This window comes from Mauremys mutica, chromosome 14 (assembly GCF_020497125.1).
Source record: "Mauremys mutica isolate MM-2020 ecotype Southern chromosome 14, ASM2049712v1, whole genome shotgun sequence".
Taxonomy (NCBI): Eukaryota; Metazoa; Chordata; order Testudines; family Geoemydidae; genus Mauremys; species Mauremys mutica.
The window spans coordinates 24,481,102-24,497,820 of record NC_059085.1 but is presented as its reverse complement, the minus strand read 5'-3'; the positions used below and the strand labels follow the sequence as shown (position 1 = coordinate 24,497,820).

Below are 16,719 nucleotides of genomic sequence, written 5' to 3'. Positions count from 1 at the left end.
TCCCTAGTGGTAGAGGCAGTCAACCAAAGGGAGAGACAGGGTCAGCTGGGGGCTACCCCTAAGAATAAAGATTCCAGGAGACTGGACTTGCGCAGGGCTTTGTGGCTGCTCCTCTCTGGCCTTTCCACGGAGGCTCAGCAGTCAATGCAAGACCTCCCTTTTGATGGGCACACCCTGTTCGCAGAACAGACGGACATTAAGCTCCATGGCCTTAAAGATTCCCATACGACCCTGAAAACACTGGGCCTCTACGTCCCTGGCCCTGCCCGCAAGCGGTTTAAGCCACAGCAGCCTCAAAGTCAGGGGAGCCACCCTCACCAGGAGCCTCCCCACAAAAGATCCAGGGGCTACAAGAAGCACCTGGCTACCAACCCCAATCTACATCCCAGACGGGCTCAATCTGCAGTAAGCTGATAGGCATGCACCCGTTTTAAGGGTACACCCTTGGGTGACCTACCAGACTTTCCCCAGATCCTTCCTCCCTTCTGTTTGCCAATCACCTTTTTTCCTTCCTCCTTGCATGGCATCTATAACATTGGGCCGATGGGTCCTCAATACGGTGGCCCAGGGTTACATCCTTCAGTTATTTTCTACCCCCCCTTCCCACCCACCCCTCCCTGTCCCTCTTCAGGGACCCGTCTCACGAGAACTTCTTGTACAGGAGGTAGAGGGTCTACTGCAGCTGGGTGTGGTGGAGGTAGTTCCTGTGGAGTACAGGAACAAGGGGTTCTATTCCTGATACTTTTTAATCCCCAAAGCCAGTGGCGGTCTGCGGGGCTTGAGCCGCTACTTAGCGAAACTGAAGTTCCGTATGTCTCCGTGACTTCCATCATCCCCTCCCTGGATCCAGGAGACTGGTATGCCGCCCTCAATCTGAAAGATGCGTACTTCCACATCGCTATCTTTGAGGGACACAGACGCTTCCTCCGGTTCACGGTAGGTCCTGACCACTATCAGTTCGCAGTCCTCCCGTTTGGCCTAGCGATAGCACCACGAGTATTTACCAAGTGCATGTCGGTGGTGGCGGCTTACCTCAGACATCGGGGTATCCAGATCTACCCGTACCTTGACGACTGGCTCGTCATGGACAACTCTAGGTCCAAGGGGACATTGCGGTGCTGCTAGCCAAGTGTAGTCATCTCGGCCTGTTGATGAACGACAAAATATTCATGTTAGTTCCAGTACAGAGGATAGAGTTCATCGAAGCAGTGCTCGACTCGACCTGTGCCAGGGCATTCCTGCCGCTGGAAAGATTCAGGGTACCAGACCTCATTGTGGAAGTCTGTGTTTTCCCTGACCACGGCCAGGGTTTGCCTCCTCATACTAGGTCACATGGTGACGTGTGCATATGTGGTGCACCACACCAGGCTCCGGATGCGACCCCTTAAGCAATGGCTAGCGACAGTCTACTCCCAGTCCAGGGTCCACCTGGAGAAGGTTTTCAGCATCCCTGTGACGGTACTTACCTCACTGCGATGGCAGACCGGCCCCGGGAAGGAGTTCCCTTCGTCAGCACTCCTCACTCAGTCGAGTTGGTTTCGGACGCCTCAGACCTCACATGCGAGGTGCACCTACATATAAACATCAAAGAGCTATGGGTGGTGCGCAGAGCATGCTCAGTCTTCCTGCCTCACCTGTCGGACAGAGTGGTCAGAGTCCTCACAGACAACATGGCCTCGATGTTCTACATCAACAGGCAAAGGGAAGCGCAATCCTCGGCCCTTTGCCAAGAGGCACTCCATCTCTGGGACTACTGCATCGACCACGGAATCCATCTAGAGGCTTGTCACCTTCCAGGGGCCAGGAACATGCAAGCAGATCACCTAAGCAGGGACTTCTCTCACCATGAGTGAGTGCTTCACCTGAAGGTTGCCGGCATGATCTTCCAGAGGTGGGGAACTCCCCAGGTGGATTTGTTCACCACCAGGCAGAACGGGAGGTGCCACAGGTTTTGCTTCAGATGGGGTCTGGGCAAGGGCTTCCTCTCCGATGCCTTCCCCCTGCCGTGGGCAGGAAGCCTGATGTATGCTGTCAGGGTTCCTTCTCCACTCGAACTCTAGGGTACAGACTTGGGGACCCGAATGAAAGACCCCCTAAGCTTATTTTTACCAGTTTAGGTTAAAAACTCCCCAAGGCACAATTTCTCTCTTATACCTTGGATTAAGTAACGCTGCCACCACCAAGTGATTTAAACAAACATTTAGGGAGGATCACTTGGAGCTCTACCTTCCCCAAATATCCCCCCAAGCCCCAACACCCCTTTTCCTGGGGAGGCTTGAGAATAATCCCCCAATCCCCTACTCCCCCTTTCCTGGGGAGGCTTGAGAATAATATCTTCACCAATTGGTACACGTGAACACAGACCTAAACCCTTGGATCTTAAAACAATGAAGAATCAATCAGGTTCTTAAAAGAAGAATTTTAATTAAAAAAAAAGGTAAAAGAATTACCTCCGTAAAATCGGGATGGTAAGTACTTTACAGAATAACAAAAGACTCAAGAACACAGAGGATCTCCCCTCTAGGCAAAACCTTAAAGTTACAAAACCAGGCATAAACCTCCCTCTTACACAAAGGAAAACACAAGCCAAAATAAAAGTAAACTAACGCATTTCCTTGCTAAATACTTACTAACTTTATAGGAGCTGGATTGCTTGCTTCCTTGATCTGTGTCTGGCAAAAGCCCACAGAACAGACAGACAAAGCCTATTCCCCCTACCCCTGATTTGAAAATATCTTGTCCCCTCATTGGTCCTTTTGGTCAGGTGTCAGATAGGTTACCTGAGCTTCTTAACCCTTTACAGGTAAAAGAGGAATTAACCCCTTACAGGGTAAAGAGGGATTTTATGCTACCCTTAGCTGTATGTTTATGACATATGCGTTTCCTCCGATTCCGCTCATCAGCAAGGTCCTAGTGAAAATCAAGAGGGACAAGGCACAGCTTGTCATGATTGCCCCGCCGTGGCCTCACAGCACTGGTTTGGGACACTATCAAGCTTGTCAGTGATCCCTCCCTGGGCAATGCCGAAATGACCGGACCTGCTGTCACAGGATCATGGCCAACTTTTGCACCCCAACCTCACATCCCTCCACCTCATGGCGTGGATGTTGCATGGCTGAACCCTAATGAACGGGCCTGTTCGGACAGGGTCCAGAAGGTTCTCGAGAGTAGAAAGCCCTGGACTAGGCAGACATACCTGGCATAGTGGGTGAGGTTCTCCCGCTGGGCGGCTGAGCGAGGCATCTTCCTTTCGCATTCTTCAGTGCAGTCGATCTTGGACTACCTGCTTCATTTAAGGAACCAGGGCTTGGCACACTGCTCTATCAGGGTGCACCTGGCGGCCCTTTCGCCCTTTCATCCGCCAATCCAGGGGCAGACTGTGTTCTCCCATGACATGATGGTCAGGTTCCTTAGAGGACTCAAGAGACTCGTTCCTCAAGTCCGGTCCCTGGTCCCACAGTGGGATCTCAGCTTGGTTCTGTCCAGGCTCATGGGCCTGCCCTTTGAGGCTTTGGCCTCGTGCTCTCTCTCTCACCTATCACGGAAGGCAGCTTTCCCAGTGGTGGTGATGTCGGCGAGGCAAGTCTCCAAGTTGCGAGCCCTGACCTCAGAACCAGCGTACATGGTCTTCCGTAAGGACAAGCTCCAGTTCCGGCCCCACCCGGCCTTCCTTCCCAAAGTGGTGTCTACTCTCCACATGAGCCAGGACATCTTTCTTCCGGTCTTCTGCCCTAAGCCCCATGAGACTAGTGAAGAGAGTCGCCTTCACGCTTTGGCCATAGGAAGGGCTCTGGCTTTCTACCTAGATTGGACAAAGCCTTTCCGTAAATCGACATAGCTTTTCCTCTCTACAGCTGATAGGATGAAGGGCCTCCCAGTGTTCACGCAAAGGATTTCTAACTGGATCACCTCTTGCATTTGGACCTGCTACGAGTTAGCAGGAGTCCCTCCACCGCCAATTGTGAGAGCCCACTCGACTACAGCGCAGGCATCCTCAGCGGCCTTCCTGGCACACCTCCCAATCCAGGACGTCTGTCGAGCTGCAACATGGTCCTCGGTACACACGTTCGTGGCTCACTGTGCCATCACGCAGCAGGCCAGGGACGATGCTGGGTTTGGCAGAGCTGTATTGCAATCTATATGTCCCTGAACTCCTTACCTGCCTCCCTGGGTACTGCTGGGAGTCACCTAAGTTGAATGGGCATGAGCAATCACTTGAAGAAAAAACGACAGTTACCTTTTTCCGTAACTAGTGTTCTTCGAGATGTGTTGCTCATGGTTGTTCCACAATATGCCCTCCTTCCCCACGATCGGAGTTTCCGGCTAGAAGGAACTGAAGGTGGAGGGGGCTGGCAGTGCCCTATATGCTTGCAGCATACACGCACCACTCCAGGAGGCACCAGAGCTGGTCACCTACGGATACTGCTGAGGGAAAAACTTCCGGCACCAGTGCATGTGGCGAGCACAAACACCTCGGTTGAATGGACATGAGCAACACATCTTGAAGAACTGTCTTTACTCTTAACCAAAATATTAAGCAATTTAAATTGTGCTTAGAAAAGTTAAATATAAATTCAACTTCCCTTGCTACATGAATCCTATAAGAAACAGCAAGGCTAGCAAAGATTGTACTGTCTACTCCTCCCTGATGAAAGTTTGGTTAAAACAATTTGTGTTCCCCATGTTTGTTTCTTGGTTTAAAGCTGATGGCTGAATTAACACTGAAAGCTTGCATTTCCTATCATTACCTTTAAGTAGTGACAAACAAATCTCTGGTTATATTGGCATGCTCTTTTCTAGCTTGCAAGTATATTTTCCATGATCTATTTTATCTTCTTGCATTGCGGCATTGCCTTTTTCTTCCATGCTTCACAACCCACCCTGTTGCAGGTAAGTTCTCAGGCTTCTTTGAACCACTGTAATCTTTTAGCTACAGAGTCATGGTGAGTGGAGAACAGATGCATCTTCTTATAATATCATACCATTTAAATGGTTGTTTTTACCAGCTTTTATTTCTAATGCTTTTGTAATATTTTAGAAACTTTCCCCTAATGATTTTATCCTTTTTGTTGAGAAAACACTTTTTTCTTTTCTCTCTGTATTTTGAATGGAGTTCATCTGAATATCATTGTTTTAATTTTAATACAAATGACAGTAACTTTGATTACTAAGATTCTTGTCATATCAGAATATTTTTGTTGGTGATTGAGCTTCTCTGATTTTTTAAATTTTTTTTAAGCTCAACTCTGGAAATAATGTCTACTGCTGCAGAGCCAGGCAGGCACCACGTACCATTCCATGACAATGAATTGTGTGCATGCAAAAATATGCGCACAAGCTTTTTTTGATGCATTTAAAATCACAGGACTCACATGTAAAGGACCATTTAAACTGCTCTGACTGGTAAGTGGCATGTGCATTTACCCAGATTGCCCATGCAATAGCAGTATATTCACATATTTTTGCATATATAGTTCCAAAAACCTGGCACTTTCTTTTGTAAAACCCACAAAATTAAAAGATGTTTATTTTAACTTTGTGATTTAAAAAAAATTAAAAACACCATTCAAAAAATGTAGACTTGTCTATTAGAGTGACAGCTGTAATTTGGTTGAATTTTTCTCTGAAAATCTTAATAGTCTATTTTTAAGGGAGTTTTTATTAATAGAAGTGTTTTGAACTGTGATTTATTTTTTAACATTTTAAAAAGTGAAAACTGAATTTTTGCTGTTGATCTGGTTGGTAAACTAGCAAGCTTAATCCATTTTCATTGCTGCCCTAAAGCCTATAGGAAAAGCTATGGCTGCAATAAAAATTAACTAACAAAATCCCGTTCTCTTCTAATTTTTAGGTACAGTTTCCATGTAAGGATACTTGATGTGCTTAAGTGCTTGCAAACACATCAGTTTATTGTATTTCAAAAAACCTGAACTGAATGCTTTAAGTTAACTGGGGTTCATTTAGGGACATGTTGCAGTACCAAAAGGAGAATATATTGAAGGAGCAATGTATTTCTACGACTTCTTAGTCATTATTAATGAGGGAGAGAATTCCTGAAGGTACTGTTAGAGTTTTGCACATCTCTGCTGCTGTTCTGCACTACTTGCTCTGTAACTGGGGGACTGGAGCTCTGAAGGACCTGTGTTTAATGCATTTCATTCAACTACTGCAAAAATGATTGTCTCAAGCTCAATGAACAGGAAAGCAAGAAGAAAGAGGGAATCACTGTAATCTGAAGAGCCCCTTTCAACAGCTCTTCATTAAAGTGAATGTTGCTTTATAGATACCACATCTTTGATAAGTATTTCTGTAGTGATACAGTAGTGACTTGATTGTGTAATGCTGAAGTTTTAATGGTCAATAGAGGTGACTATTAATAAACAGAGCACTGCACATTTTAGTCCTTGTTACAAAAATACTTAAAGATGTGGTACTTGAAAAAGCAGATGCAGCGGTAGCAACATCTCCTGCTATTATGCAGGCATTTCATTCCCTTTGGGGAATGTATCTGTCTACTCTCTGTCAGTAATAATACCTTTGAACAGAATTGTGCTGGAAACCAGCAGTTGGCTTCTCGGTGCATACAGTGGCATTACTGCCCCCTCTCCCCTCAGAAATAAATATATATATATTTTATTTTTTTTTATTTTTTGAGAAAGTGGAAGGAAATCAGAAGAAGTACCAGCACTTTGTCACTCACACAAACATTTTCTATGTAGGTGAGGAATGAAGCGGAGATGAACTTCTCAGTTTCCCCCCAATATTTTATCTCAAAGGAATTCTCAGATAAATCTGAAATTGGCAGTCATATGGTGCTATGTTTAAGAAAATTAAAGGAAGGCACCTCCTCCTCTTTTTTTTTTATTGTGTAAGAGTAACGGTCACAGAAAGGAACATGGACTAAAAGAAAAAAGCCTATCATAAATACACCCACTTGGTGGAACTTGGTTTCTTTACAGACCTATATATTTATTAATTCTACAGCTCTGTAAAAGAGAGATCAAGGTGCACGATAACATGCATCAGTTTCAAGCAGCCTCAAGAAAATGCAATGCAGTCTGCTGATTAAGCAGAAAACAATAATGGTTAGGTAAATAACTGTGGACATCAGACATGCCAAACCCGTGAAAAAAATGCAGAAATTGGGCTTGGTTTTGGCTTAATTGGCTTTTGAGTTGCTTGTTGGCTAGTTTTTGGCTTGTAGCTTGTTTCTTTTCTTTTTTTTTTTTAAATATCGGCTTCTGGCAAAGAGGGACAAGCAGGGGCCAGTGCGGGGGCGGGAGCGAGGAAGAGAGCCAGGGATGCACAGTGGGCCCACCACAGTCCCAAACTATACACCAGGGGGATCTAGTCACATAGAGTGTTGGGGTTCTTAGGGATTGGCTTGTTTTGGTCTTGTTTTGAAAAGAGATTCGCTTGATTTTGGACTTATTGTGGAAGTCGAGGTGCTTATTTATCACGTGAAAGCTGGCAACTGTGGTGAACATCTGTTCTAAGAGGTCTCTGGAAAAATAACTGTAGTAGCAAAAGAAAGTGCTGTGTACTTCTATATGGAGTTGATAGTGCCACCTATAGCTAAGATTCTTGTTACAGGACCCTGTTCTCAGTTTCTTAAAATTTCCCAAACTTAAACCCTTCAGGCTGAAATGTTCTATGCTGAGCAATTACTTCAGGCTGAATTGTTTTGGAAAGTTTCAGCAAAAATGATTGAGCTATTTCCAAGAATGAGATTAGAAAAATACGTTTTTGCCATATTAACAAATTAGTTTTAAGAGTGTCTTTTTAGATGTTCTAGCATCTATGCTTTGGAGCAGGGACTCCCTTGTTAGGAGGGGTCGCCATTGTGTCAGGAATGTGCTTTTCACTGTTCCTGTGAAAAACTGCCCTAATTAGACCAATTTATTAGCCTCTTTTTAAAAAAAAAATCGCAGTTTGCACATGCCCAGTAGAGAGTTGTTAGTTTCACTGGTAAATTCTCTGAAGATTATGTCTGTCGTGAGCATGCTCCATCCCTTCACAAGAGTTTGTGATCAGAGTGCATGTGTGCCATCTAGGGTGTCCAGATAGCAAGTGTAAAAAATCAGGATAGGGAGTAATAGGCGCCTATTTAAGAAAAAGCCCCAAAAATCAGGACTGTCCCTATAAAATTGGGACATCTAGTCACCCTCATGCCATCCTCAGAGAGTGACTAAGCATGGGGCTGGAGGGACTGAAGGATTTTCCCCACATTTGCTCTTCCGGACCACTCTGGCACTGAGCACCAAAACTGAAAGCAAGTCTTTCCTGTGCTCTCAGTGCCTCCCTGCTGGTGCCCAGGGAGCGGGGAGAAGGATGAAGAGTGAAGAATTGGCTATGGCTTGCAGGAGTTAACAGATGGGGAGAAGCAGAGGGCAGGGACAGTCGCTGGAAAGTAGTGAGGGGGAGCACTGAGTGATAGGAGTTGGGGAGAGCAGAGAGGGATGGGGAGGAGTTGGATAAAAGCAGAGTGGTGAAAAGATAGGAGCAGAGGCAGATGCGGTAGAAGGGTCTATGACGGTAGAGAACACTCTCTTCCAGAACCTGGAATTGAACTTTGGAGCCCTGAATCGCTATATTCCTCTTACCTCAGTAAATAGCTGTGAAATCCACTGGCAACATGTGTGTTTCATCCTCCTCCGGTACCTGATCCAGACGCAGCCTGCTATGGCTATCAGTTATTCTGTTAGCTCAGGTCTTGAGGTCTGTGCTGTGGATCTAAAGGTCCAAACTCTGCTGTTCACCCAACTTGAGGGTCAGTCAGTATGAGTCTATGTGATGGAATATCTGAGAGTTTTTTTCATTAGGAAATTATATTAAAAAAAAAAACTATGTAAAAACATTTTTTCCTGTTTAAAAAAAGTATGTGATCATGTAAATAAACAGATTGACAGAGCCAGAAGAGTACCCAGAAGTCACCTACTACAGGACAGGCCCAACAAAGAAGGTAACAGAACGCCACTAGCCGTCACCTTCAGCCCCCAACTAAAACCTATCCAGCACATCATCAAGGATCTACAACCTATCCTGAAGGACGATCCATCACTCTCACAGATCTCGGGAGACAGGCCAGTCCTTGCTTACAGACAGCCCCCAAACCTGAAGCAAATACTCACCAGCAACCACACACCACACAACAAAAACACTAACCCAGGAACCTGTCCTTGCAACAAAGCCCGTTGCCAACTCTGTCCACATATCTATTCAGGGGACACCATCATAGGACCTAATCACATCAGCCACACCATCAGGGGCTCATTCACCTGCACATCTACCAATGTGATGTGTGCCAGCAATGTTCCTCTGCCATGCACATCGGCCAAATCGGACAGTCTTTACGTAAAAGAATAAATGGATACAAATTAGACATCAAGAATTTTATAACATTCAAAAACCAGTTTGAGAACACTTCAGTCTCCCTGGCCACTTGATTACAGACCTAAAAATCGCAATATTACAACAAAAAAACTTCAAAAACAGACTCCAACGAGAGACTGCTGAATTGTAATTAATTTGCAAATTGGACATCATCAAACTAGGCTTGAATAAGGACTGGGAGTGGATGGGCCATTACACAAAGTAAAACGATTTCCCCATGCTTATTTCCCCCCACCCCCACAGTTCCTCACATCTCCTTGTCAATTGCTGGAAATGGGCCGTTTTCATTACCACTACAAACAGTTCTTTTTCTCTCCTGCTGATAATAGCTCACCTTAACTGATCACTCTCCTTATAGTGTGTATGGTAACACCCATTGTTTCACGTTCTCTGTGTGTGTGTGTGTGTGTGTGTGTATATATATATCTTCCTACTATTATTTTCCACTGTATGCATCCGATGAAGTGGGCTGTAGCCCACGAAAGCTTATGCTCAAATACATTTGTTAATCTCTAAGGTGCCACAAGTACTCCTGTTCTTTTGTGGATACAGACTAACACAACTGCTACTCAGAAACATGTAAATAAAGGCTAACATAATCCATACATATGAGGAGGCCAAATTAAGATTGCTTGTGCAACCTTACTTTTGGCATATCCTAACTTGATTGCTTGACTTCTTCACTTTGTTTTAACATAGAATTTTTTTTAAATGTAAAATAGTAATATCTGTAAACAAACAACATAGGCCATAATACTTGGAGATAATACAATGTTGTGTAGTTCTCTGTTCATTTTCTTGTTTGGAGGATATCTTTATATCCAATGCATTTTCACATCATTAAAACACAACCTTGTACGAGTTGATTTTAATACCCTCATCAGAACATCATGTCATCTTCATTCTATTCTGTTTTTATTAAACTTAAAATATTTTTTGTGGAGAAACAAAGAACTTCTGTGTCTGAATTTGTTTGCTACAGTTCTCAATTGGTTCATTATTAACAGGTGTACCATGTATTCTTACCAGGGCCGGCTCCAGACCCCAGCGCGCCAAGCGCACGCTTGGGGCGGCATGCCGCGGGGGGCGCTCTGCCTGTCGCTGGGAGGGCGGCAGGCAGCTCCGGTGGACCTCCCGCAGGCATGCCTGCGGATGCTTCACCGGAGCCGCGGGACCAGCGGACCTTCCGCAGGCACGTCTGCAGGAGATCCACCGGAGCCGCGGGACCGGCGACCGCCAGAGCGCCCCCCGCGGCATACCGCCGTGCTTGGGGCGGCGAAATTGCTATAGCCGCCCCTGATTCTTACCATGTTTTCCTGTTCGTACATCCGGATTTAATTAACTACATCTGTTTGAGGCATACATAGAATGATGCATATAATCAGCTCTCAGGATCATTTGTGGAGGAGACAAAAATACATGTATTTTTGCCTCTTACTGATCAGCAAGCATCACTGGATATATTTTTGTATGTGCTCAGGAATGTTCAGTACATGTTTGGATCAGCATGCTGTCAACCTTTTCTAGATGGGCAATGTGCCTCGTTTCTTAAAGTTAACCATTGCACCTGTACCAATATCTGCTAGATTCCATAAGCTAGTGCTGTTCTTTGTTGTTGTGCTGTTCCTCATAGCATGGTTCGTAACTAGGGTTTTCTTTGCAAATTTACCAAAGAAACACCAAACATTTTTCAGAATGGAGCAGTAGCCATATCGGAGAGGAGGCCAGACTCTTACTGTTAGCTAGAGGAATGATCAAAAGTAGAGCCAGCAATCTGAATTCACAACACACTTATTTTCTTTTTTTACTGGACTGGTGAAATATACTCCTCTCCCCTAATATTAATCAAGATTTTAGCCTTTGTAAGAGATGCTTGGTCAATATGCTGACAACACTAAACTGTTAAACAAACTGAGTCATCACTGTTGCCAGAAGGCAGTGCTTAGAAAAAATAAATGTGGATTAAAAGCAGCTGACCCATGATTAATCCAGGGAAGATTAAATTAATGCTGCAAAGGTTGAAGGAAGCAGTTTGAGAAGCTGCTGGAATATTGACATTGTCCTCTGCTGACGGTATCTGCCACTCATCATCCAGGAAGTAGAGAGTCTTATTTTGGACTCTTACCTGTTTAAAACATGCAGTTTGGAAAAGGGACTGTCCTCTTTCACCTTCATCTAGCCAGGAAATTACCCTTTCCCATCTGATGAGCATGGTGCCCCTGAAGTTTGTGCAGTCATCACTGCAGAGAGAGACAACAGCAACTCATTTGACTTGGGGTGAAATTCACACAGAAATGTCAATTTGCATAACATGCAACTGGTAGTTTATTAAGCAGATCAATCATTGACTGATATCTAGACATTTCCAGAGGCAATTCGAAGGCCTAGTCCTTATCTACATGGCCTTTAATAGGCTAGGGCCTCACTGTTTTTAAGACAGTCTTTTCTGCTGCAACTCAACATGACTGCTTACTGCACAAGGATGATGCAGTTGATAGAACCCATGGTGAGTCTCTGAGGGGCTGGGGACAACATTCTCGGTGTCAGATCCCTTCTGTGGAACTCCTGACCACAAGAGATGAGATTGAACCTGACAGTTTTCAGAAGACAAAACAGAAAGCAATGTCGTTTAGCCATTTTGTGCCTCAGTTCCCCATTTGTAAAATGGGGATGGGACAAAGTGCTCTGCCAACCACTGGATAGCACCACCTCCTGGCAGTTCTGGGGATTAGCTTGGTCAGGCCAACACCCCTTCCAGCGGTTATACCCAGTTAGCTTCTCCTCTGCAGCTCCTCTCTTGCTCTCAGGAGCCACAGCTGTCCTCCTGACTTAGTCCTCCAGCCAGGTCACTATCCTGGTTTCCCTTTCAGGTGGATGAATCAAGGGTCTTGCTCTCCAGCAGTCTTCTGTTTCGTTTCCTCACAGTACCACTGCTGCAGTAGCTGGCAAAGGAACCCAGGCCCACCCTCTAGTTCAGGTTTGGCTCAGGTTCCCTCTACACAGCAGCTGAAGTCCAGTCCCTGTATCTTGCTGCTTTTCCCTGAGATGCTTCTATATCCCCTGGCCTTCCCCACTTCTCTGGGTTTGCCAGTCTCCTCACTCCCTCCTCCCAGGGAATAACTAGGCAACTTGCTTCTGCAGCCTCTCAAACACTTCTCCCTGCTACCCCTTGTGTTTCCATTTTCTTGTCTTTTATAGAAGCCCTGCCTGTCTCTCGCAGGTGAGCTTCTCTCTAATTAGCTATCCCCAGCCTAAAGCTCCCTAATAAGGGAGCCTAATTTTGCAGCCTAATTAGGTGATTTTCTCCATCTGGTCCAACTCAGCTCTTGCAGGGCCTGTGTGGGATGCACACCCCATCACAGGAGATAATAGCACTTTCCTACATCACAGGATAGATAAGCTAAAGATAGGGAGGTTCTCAGATACTACAGTGCAGGGAGCCATATAATTACCGTGGATTCATCTTGTTCCTTTACTACCTATTGTTGCTTCTTCATAGAATCAAACACTATAGTTGATGCAAGGCAGATGTGAGTTTGGTATACTGGGAGGGGAGAGAATGTGGGGGAAAGGGAAAAATGAAAGTCATTGTCTTAAATAGTGCCCCACAGTGTGCAAAAGTTTGAGAACTGCCATTTTACTGGGTTAACCAGTAATGTTCTAAATTCACAACTGAAAATCATTTTTAATTGGGCCCGATTTTAATAGGGCATTCAACCTCTGTAAGGATTGCAGGTCCAGATCTCTAAATTTGCCCAATTAAATAAAAACTGCAGAAAGTTTTAGAAATTGGTTTTAAATTTTGAAATTTGTACATCAGAATCCAAAGATTGTATCTTAGCTGCAGTTAGGAGATATCTCACCAGCCAGCTTACGGATTTTATCTTGTAGTGGGCCTGGGAGGTACAAAGTGTGTGTGGGGGGCCTCTTTGTGGAAATTCAGTTTGTGTTGCTCTTGATGTATGCCCTGCACCCAAAGGCCACAGTGATGGGTTGCACTAAAAATCATTAACACATGTTTTAACTAGGCTTGACAAACTGCTTATCAGAAGAGACTTGCTTTTTGTGCCAATGTCAGAGAACCTCTCATTACTGTATCAGAATAGACAAAAATGTAATTACAGGATGAAATTTAGGAGAAATGTAATTTCTCTTTGCAGTTCAATTTCATCTTCAGATTTCAAATTTCTTTTCTAGGTCTTGATTTTATCCGAGTTGAAGGGTTTGTTTTTTCTCATGTTGCTGATGAAGGGATGATAAATGCCTGTGCAGGTGATCTGCTAAGATACCGAAAACAAATTGGAGCACAGCGTGTTCAAATTTTTGCCGATATTAAAAAGAAACACAGGTAAATATGAGCACTGTTTACGTATGTGTTACTGTAAAAATGATCTGATGTTCATTTTACATTCATCTTATTAATTGCTCAGAAAGTGAATATTGGGAGAACTTTACTGCTCACACAGGGTCTTGCAAAACTATTAAACTTGCACCTATAAACTGCAGCTTTCTGCATCTTTGGAATTTGCAGTTGTTTAACTTTCAGAATTTGTAAATTTCTTATGTGTGACATAACGTGATGCTTTATATCAGTTAGATGTATCTCCTTATTATGTTTACAAATAAATCATGTTTCATGAGGTTAAGCATCTAAAATGGCTATTTCAAGTTATATGGGTGGCTACCAAATGTAACACATTTAAATCATGAGATTTTTGCCACGTTAAAAGCTCTTATCCCTTCCCCTCCATCTAATATTGGTTTCTTCAATTTTAAATCAATGCTGTATGTGGATATGGAGTATGTTTTATGATTATCAGACAGCAGCATCTTATGACAGCTATGTGAATTCCAGCTGACATTTAATCACAATTGTCACACAGTCCTTTCCGTTATTAGATGTTTCTTTGAAATTTACTTCAGAAAAAGAGAGAACCAAAAAGCTGCGAATTGCATGTATCAAGTAGCTTGAATTCAAGAAAGATGTTTGTACAGAGTGTGGGAAAAGTCATGGAAATAGCTAGGTTTGGGGCATATTTAATATCTGATTTTAAAAAAAGAAACATTTCATTATAATAAATGAAATGCAGTATTTTCAACATAAGTTTAAAGGTTCCTTCAAAGCATTTTCTTTCTAGCTTCACTTCTGCATATTCTGAACATCCGCACAGTGATATTTCTTCTCCTGAGAAGTCCCAGAACGTGGTACTTTGTGCACGTATTCTCATCTTTGTCATATGAGATACTGATATTTAGAATGTACACTGAGTTGTTCATCGTCTGATGCAATGTGGTGTTTGTTATTTGCTTAGTTAATAGTGGAAAGGAGAGTGTGATCTAACTAGTTTATGGGAAACAAATATTCACAGGATTATTGAACTAGAGGGCAAGGGTTAAAGGGCTGTGGTGTTTTCCCTAACAACAATAACAACAAAATGCCAGGCACTAAGAATTAGCAGTATCCAATTCTCTAACTTGACAAACTGTTTCCCAGGTTATCCTCTGTTACTAGCTTCAGGGATTTCTGTTTCCTTTCACTCTGTTTTTTCCCTCCATATTTTTACATATGCACAACCTCATCAAGGCCCTGACATCACAATGACTTTCTTCTGGCTGCAAAAAGTAGTTTGATATTCTTTTTTTAGCACAGTCACACTACTAGAGAGGGTCATGGCAGAGTGAATATGCCGGAAGAGGCACTGCCTCTCAATATTAGTGAAGCAAGTTCCTTCTATTCCATTCCCAGATCTGGTTGGCCCAAAAAGAAAGACTCTCGTCCTAGGACTACTGGTCTTTTGTGGTTAGTGCTCAGTACTACCAGAACAGGGTATCAGGTTACTGTATAATATTGTCTTTCGTAACTATCGTATTTCCTGATTCTATAGTAGAAAAGATAAGGGAAAATTATAAATGTAAAAGTTGATGTTTCAAAAGCTAAAACTTTCTCAAATTTTTGAAGCTGTCTAAAGCTGAAGTTGCCGTAGATAGATGTAGGTTTCGGAAAAAAAGGCTAGCTTACACATCTTACTGACAGTTACTGCTTAAAATTTGAATGGCACATCTTTGGATGCATGAAGCAAATACTGTTTGAAGATAGCTGCTCTCATTTTTTCTCTAAAGACAGATATCCAGGATATAGTGCTTGCTAATGACTGAAAGTTAGTACTTTTTGTTGGCCTTTATGAAATGAGATGATGCTCTTACTCCAGTTCCTAGAGGACAAGGACCTGATTTACAGAAGAGCCGAGCACCTACAACTCCACTTGAAATCAGGAGAGTTCAGCATCTATGAAAATTAGGCACTCAATACAAAAGCTGCCAGCTCAGTTGGTACTCCGGGGTGACAGTCTAGCACATTTAGCAGCCACTGTGTAGACAGGGTGAGACCCAGACAAAGAGACAAATAGATTATGGGGGCTAGGATGGCAAAACTTTTTTTTCTTCCTCACATTGTGTTTTTAATTTCAACTGTAAAAAAGGGCTCTTAACACTCAAAAAGCCAATCTTCCGTGGTTCTGACAACAGGGAACTGAAATACAGTCATGAGTTGTAAGAAAAGCAATATAACATGAAACAAGGTGGATAGCAAGTGTGTATGCTGAAAGTAACAACAGGTTATGTTTCTGCTGTTTACAGTGCTCACGCTCTGACAGCAGATGTCAGTATATCAGAGACTGCTAAGGCTGCTGAGCTCTTCCTCGCTGATGGGATTGTATTGACTGGAACAGCTACTGGAATGCAGGCAGATCCTAAAGAATTGAAAGGTGAGAGCTGTCACACGAAGGTCGGGCAACAACCAGTGAATCATTTTCTGGATTAATATAGAGAGAAATCTATACGTTCTCTGTCCTAAAAACAGAGAAGCTTTCTTTCACTGTAGAGTTTGATTTGGTCTAGCACAAACCATAGCGATTTGGGTTCTGGTTGGATGTACAGTAGCATGTTTATAAAAAATAGTATAGCATAAAAGTTAAAATTATTGTAAATATTGAGAAAATATGCTTGGTAAAATTGTTACTCATATTGGCATCTTGTAAGAAAAGGAAGGCTCAATTTCTACATGATTATAATTTAAGAATGAGATTTTCCATAGCCTTCTTTAAAAAAAGGCTAATAACTAGGCTAACTAAAAATACTTAACTATTAACATGGAAAGAATATTTATAATTGGATTTCTCATTGTGAAAGTGATATTCCAGCAGGAAGAGAGGAATCTGCTGAGATTAAGGGCTTGGCTACACTTGCGAGTTACAGTGCATTAAAGGAGCCCCGGGCGCACTAGCTTGCTACCCGTCCACACTGGCAAGGCACGTAGAGCGCTCTGAC

At 43.4% G+C, this 16,719-nt stretch overlaps 1 protein-coding gene across 5 annotated transcripts in view; it reads left to right on the top strand.

Moving 5' to 3' along the window:
- Positions 1–16,719, top strand: part of LOC123349461 (uncharacterized protein F13E9.13, mitochondrial-like) — a 47,195-nt gene that overhangs the window by 17,633 nt on the left and 12,843 nt on the right. For all 5 annotated transcript variants that reach the window (XM_044987566.1, XM_044987571.1, XM_044987568.1 and 2 more), the window contains 2 exons: positions 13,591–13,741; positions 16,030–16,157. In XM_044987566.1, the coding sequence (XP_044843501.1) occupies positions 13,591–13,741; positions 16,030–16,157 (279 nt within the window). The remainder of the gene's footprint in view (positions 1–13,590; positions 13,742–16,029; positions 16,158–16,719) is intronic.